The 5,867-nt window shown below is 40.6% G+C and overlaps 1 protein-coding gene across 1 annotated transcript; it reads right to left on the bottom strand.

Annotated features, from left to right (window-relative positions):
* Window positions 1-258: 258 nt before the first annotated feature.
* Window positions 259-5,616, bottom strand: smfn (small fragment nuclease). Its single transcript, XM_051910994.1, has 7 exons — window positions 5,337-5,616; window positions 4,802-4,885; window positions 2,450-2,527; window positions 2,233-2,344; window positions 2,036-2,144; window positions 930-983; window positions 259-775 (listed from the first exon to the last, which is right to left on the bottom strand). Exons 1-7 carry the CDS (start codon window positions 5,568-5,570, stop codon window positions 658-660), a joined length of 789 nt encoding a protein of 262 aa, XP_051766954.1. The 5' UTR covers window positions 5,571-5,616; the 3' UTR covers window positions 259-657.
* Window positions 5,617-5,867: the final 251 nt, after the last annotated feature.

The raw sequence follows: 5,867 nt of genomic DNA, 5'->3' as shown, positions 1-5,867 counted from the left end.
AATGAGTTAAGTCAAAAGTAACCTAAAAGTAGTCTTATATTTCCTTAAATGTGTAACGTAATGGATTACAATTTTTGTCATGTAATTTGTAATCAGTAACCGACTACAATTTGTATGTAATCTACCCCGCACTGTCGACAATCCCCCTAATCACCAGTGCAATATTCTCCAGATATTACCTGACTGTATACTGCCATCTGCCGTCTGGTTCAGGTTACTGCATGTACAAGTCAGCAACAAAATATTAGCACAGTCTCGTTAAACATTCTCCAAAAACCGCAACAAATGATTTTTATTTCAAAAAAGGAGTGTAATGAAAACACTCTAAGACAGAATAACCTTTTCAAACATACTTTTGTTTCATTACTGCACACCGACACAATCCAGTAAACAAGCAACAAATCAGATTCCCTAAGGGAACACAAAAGCATAAAAAGGAACTTGTTCAAAACAATGAGTCACTTCCATCATTTTGAACTTTTTGGATTCTTTTTAAACTAAGATATTTGCAGTGATAAATAAAACAGGAAACAAACAGTGGGGACGTCAACATGGAGCTTTGCTCTCTCTCTCTCTCTCTCTCTCTCTCAAGTATTCGCACAAGCTTTCATTCAAATGTGAGGAAGATCCTAAAACCACTCCAGATCGGCTTAGAGATTAGCTCACAGACGTCTTATCACCGTTTTCAACTACTTTTCTCTTCTCCTTCACTTTGAAAACATTCGCTCTGTAAAACTTCAGTTCTTTTATGCTCTCCTGGATGTCTTCCAGCGCTCTGAAAATTCAAACAGACACAACATTATTCTGAGATCAGACAAAACAGCTCTTCTTTAGGTTTAAATATTTATGAAGTACATCAAAGGCTCTCTTGCGATGCTAAATGTGTCATTCAATAATACAGCTGTGAAACATCTGTTATGCTTACAGACCTGTGCGATGCTTTTTTCTGCGGTGCGAGACCATACTCCTCTGGATACCATCGTCTAGAAAAAAAAGGAGAAAGTATTTTTGACATCACCTTCTTCCTGTTCTTGCAGAAGCACGTCTGCATGCATTAAAGGGAACATAAATGTGTCGCAGTGTGTGTATACAACCACCCTATAATGGTAAAAATCCACCCACTCCTTTTTTTAATCCCCATAAATCATAAGAAGTGTCTCAGACTAAGTCGTTTTCAGTTTCCATGCAATGTGACATCACACTGCACAGGCCCCGCCCACGACTGCTGACAGACTCTGCCCTGTTAGCATAGACCCTGCCCTGAGTGAGCTATACACGGTCCACCATGTTTATCTCCTCGTCAGATCATTTAACAGCAGCATTCAAGTAGAAGATGTATTATTAAAGCTACTAAAGTTATTAAATCAAAAGCAGTGAGTACTATATCTTACACTGCAGTCACTTTAATACACAGAATATACACATTCAATTTCTTTACTCGCTGTTTACGTTCACAGACATAACCGACTGTGTTTGTAAACTTTGAGTGTTTTTGACAAACTATCAAATACACACAAGGTTAAGCGCAATAAGACGTGAAAGAACTTAAGTACTCACGCGACATGTCGCCTGACAGCCAGCTTTCTGTGTGCGTGCTTCGGATGTGTGCACTCAGAAAACCATATATCACCATATATTTAAACTGATATGGCTTTAAAACGCATGCAGATAATAAACTTTCATGATGACGAAGTCACGTGAGCGTGGCCATGATAGAGATACAAAACCAAACAGATGTTTTAGTTTTTGTCAGAGTATCTGAGGCACGAGTTGTACAGGCTCAACCCTCTTCTGGAAGGTGGGGTGGGGAACAGCAGCTCATTTGCATTTAAAGATACATGCACGAAACCAGCATGTTTTTCTTTCCACTCAAAAATGGGCATTTATGTATAACATGGTATAATAAATGATCTGTGTGGTATTTTGAGCTGAAACTTCACAGACACAATCTTGTAAAAAGGGGCATAATAGGTCCCCTTTAATGTGGCAACAGCGGTCATTTGGTCATCTGATAAAACCTAAATGGGGAACATACCTGGACAGCTCCTTAATGGTGCTCACGTCAATAATGCGATAGTGCAGATGTCGCATGAACTGCGGCATGTACTTATCCAGAAACTTCTTATCGGCGTGAACAGAGTTCCCTGTGGATGAAAAACCACAAACTTTCTGAGGCCAATTTCACACCTGCAACATGCAAGAGAAACACCAGCAGCTCGTGTCGTAGGTTACCTGCGAGAGGACACTGTCCGGGTGGCGTGTGCTGTCGGACGAAAGACAGGAATTCGTACTCTGCCTGCTGGAGAGAGATGTGACTGTCCTTGACAGCCTGCGTCAACCCTGACTGGCACACCAAACAGGAACACAAATCACACAACACGCATCAAACACAGACAAGCTCATTCAGGCAAACAGGAAACACTCAGCATGTGCGTCAATCTGTACTCACCTTCCCATGATGCTCTTTGCACCAGTCTGACATGCCATCAAGCAGATCATCTGGTTGGTTGATGATCAGATTTGGCCCCTAACAACAATAAAATGTTATAGCTTTAAATACCCAGTGTAATAGAATTCTGTCTTGTATTGGCAGATTTTTTTATTTGGTGGTGAAGGGTGAGACATATATGAGAGATTAGAGGCAGGTGGTATTTGGGAGAGGGACATTCTCATTCTAGACGTTCTACAAGGACATTCTGGCATTAACGCTTCTCATTGGCTTTGAATGGGTGACATCACGCTTTGCCAAACTGAATTGTGGGTTCCATTGCGTCATGTCACTGGCATTGCCAAAAATTTTCAACTTTTCAAGGGCCAACACAGGCGTCAGCCAATCCGAATGTCTTATGCAAATACCCTAGCGCAGACTCTAGCTAATTGCATTCATCTAACACCGGAAAGTAATATCATTGGCTGTTGTCACTATGACGGTCACATCAGCACCAAGCTTCAGACACGCCCTCCATCAAGCGTCAACGCCCCGTGTGAATGCAGCATTAAGGTCCCGCCGTAGCATTTCAGTCGGGTTAAGGTCTGGACTTTTGACTGGGCCACTGCAACATCTTGATTCTTTTCTTTTTCAGCCATTCTGTTGTAGATTTGCTGGTGTTCTTGGGGTCATTGTCCTGTTGCATGACCCAATTTCAGCCAAGCTTGAGCTGTCAGACAGATGGCCTCACATTTGACTTTAAAATACTTCGATATACAGAGAGAGGAGTTCTTGGTCGACACAATGACTGCAAGGTGGCCAGGTCCTGTGGCTACAAAACAAGTGCAAATCATCAGCCCTCCACCAGCATGCTTGAGTTTTGGTATGAGGTGTTTTTGCTGATATACTGTGTTTGGTTTTCGCCAAACGTGGCGCTGTGCATTATGGCCAAACATCTCCATTTTGGTCTTGTCTGTCCAAAGCACATTGTTCCAGAAGTCTTGTGGTTTGTTCAGATGCAATTTTGCAAACCTAAGCTGTGCTGCCATGTTCTTTTTAGAGACATGAGGCTTTCTCTTGGCAACCCTTCCACACAAGCCATATTTGTCCCATCTGTACTGTATTGTACTGTCTTTAACATTTAACATGTTAACTGTGGCCTGTAGAGTCTGAGGTGTAGTTCTTTGTTTTTTTGCAGTTTCTCTGAGCAATGCATGGTCTGAAATTTGGGTGAATTTGTTGGGACGTCCACTCCTGGGAAGATTGTCAACTGTCTTGAATGTTTTCCACTTGTGAATAATCTTACTCACTGTAGGATGATGACTTCAAATTGTTTGGAAATGGCTGTATAACCCTTCCCAGATTGATGGCAGCAACAATTGCTTCTCTTAAGATCACTGCTGATGTCTTTCCTCCTTGGCATTGCGTAATCACACACCTGAAGGCTCCAGACCAGCAAACTGCCAAAACTCTTGCTTTTGATCAATTAATCAAAGGCGTTAATTAAAAGTATGATCCTTCCATATTCTGTTGAATTTTACATTTATTCAATTTATCTTGATTGTATAGCACTTTCATACAACATTTGTTGTTTATAAATATACCTAAACTTGAACTTAAAAGCCAATTCTGTCAATTTAAAAGTGTACAAGTATATAGATCACCTCAAAACTAACAAACATGAAGACTGGTACATATTGTGATTGTGAATCGAATCGAGGCACTGCACAATATTTTGTAATCCTCAACGGCAAGTTTATTGCTTGGTAGTTCGTTTCGGTTTAGCACCAAGTAGGCCTATGTTACTTAGGCTACCTATTCTATTGCATATCATGTGCGAATCAGTGGGCGGGGCTAAACAGGCAGTGATGAAGTAGGCGTTAATCTTCTTCTGCGGAGGCGGTGCTTGCTGCCCTTTGACGTCATAGATCCCCACTTTGAAAAACCTGTCGTTTGCTGGGTCTGGTGTCAATAAAAGCTTTTATTGGATTAACAAGGAAGTTTTCAGTTCTGAAACTTACAGGATATTCTTATAGTATGATGACCTCTTATATATCAAAAGCTCAAGGAAAATTTGATTTCTCAGTTCATCACCCCTTTAAGGGTGACACAATAGACAATTTGAAATCCAATTTGAGCAGCCAGAGTGTCCAGACTGAGAAGCATCTGTAAAAATCTGATTTGAATCGCATTTCAAACCACCTCCAAATGTGGTTTAAATCAGATTTCATGCGTTTTTGTATGTCCAGACTTTCAAAAACTCATCTGGATATAATCTGGATATGCAAAAAATCTGATTTTTGCAGGTAGTCTGTACATGGCCCAATTCTGACTGCATGGGAATTTTATGCCAAGTAAAAAAGAATCACCCACCTCTGCAATGATGTTCAGGTCAGAGTCTGTAACTATGCAAGCCATCTCAATAATCTTGTCCTTCTCGATATCCAACCCTGTCATCTGAAACAGGAAGTACATTGGCACTTATATACAACACTGAAAACCAGTCATTCCTATAACTGCACAATCACTGCTGATGACATCAGTTAAAATTTATTTGTAAAGAGTTCCTGGACAAAAACTGCATAGGGTGTGCAAAAGCTTCTAAACAAGCAGGTCAGCTGGTCATCAGCTGCAGTGACTAATCTAAATCTTATCCAAACAAGTTTTGACATATGAATAGACTGTGCTTGAGTTGCTATATAAGCAGATGACATGTTTGATGATTGTTTGATTCAATGATCATTTCACGTATATAAACCCATGCAAATTCATTTAGCATCGATCTGCTGTCAAATACTGATTCTTGGTCATAAACTGTCGTTTCCGTTAAAACAACATCTTGGTTTTGACTTAAATCATATAAAAAGACAAAATTACGTATTGTGTACTTCAACAGTTGTTTATTTACCTCCAGATCCACCCAGACCATCCGCTGCGCCAAGGACTGTGACATCTTCCTACTGTAAGGTCGTCTTCTTGACATCAAACCCTTGACGAGCACAGAGGAACATGGACTGAAAAGAGAGAGGCTGTGGGCTGTAAACACCGGAGGAAATGCTTTAACCTGCTGAGATGACACGCAGACTCGAGTCAGGACTCTGAATGCAGAAACACACGCCGCACTCCACATGTGTGCCCGCATACTGACGTCTTCCGAACGCAAGTGTCGTAAATACCAGCGCGGCGCAACAGTGCAGGCAGGTCAGCGGCAGACACATTTGATAAGTAAACTCTATGGAAACAGAATACGCGCTTTAGTTCACTGGTTAACTCTGCTCAAATACTGTTTTATAATAGGCCAGCAATGTTTATTTAAATGCATTTATATAGTTTTGCACTTGATGTAATTGATGGCGGATGTAATTATTTGGTAAATAGTATTATTATTACATAACGTGTGTGTGTGTGTGCTTTTCATTTATAGTACATTTAAAGTAAT

Source organism: Ctenopharyngodon idella, chromosome 10 (genome assembly GCF_019924925.1).
Source record: "Ctenopharyngodon idella isolate HZGC_01 chromosome 10, HZGC01, whole genome shotgun sequence".
Classification (NCBI taxonomy): Eukaryota; Metazoa; Chordata; class Actinopteri; order Cypriniformes; family Xenocyprididae; genus Ctenopharyngodon; species Ctenopharyngodon idella.
This window is presented reverse-complemented; position numbering and strand designations above follow the sequence as displayed.

Bases quoted from the DNA above. Each gene is read 5' to 3' on its own strand.
- smfn (XM_051910994.1), bottom strand. From the start codon at position 5,570: ATGCGGGCACACATGTGGAGTGCGGCGTGTGTTTCTGCATTCAGAGTC. The intron at 2,345-2,449 runs GTGAGTACAGAT...TTGGTGTGCCAG, and splicing joins GCAAAGAGCATCATGGGAAG to TCAGGGTTGACGCAGGCTGT. The intron at 776-929 runs GTCTGTAAGCAT...TTGAATTTTCAG, and splicing joins CAGAAAAAAGCATCGCACAG to AGCGCTGGAAGACATCCAGG.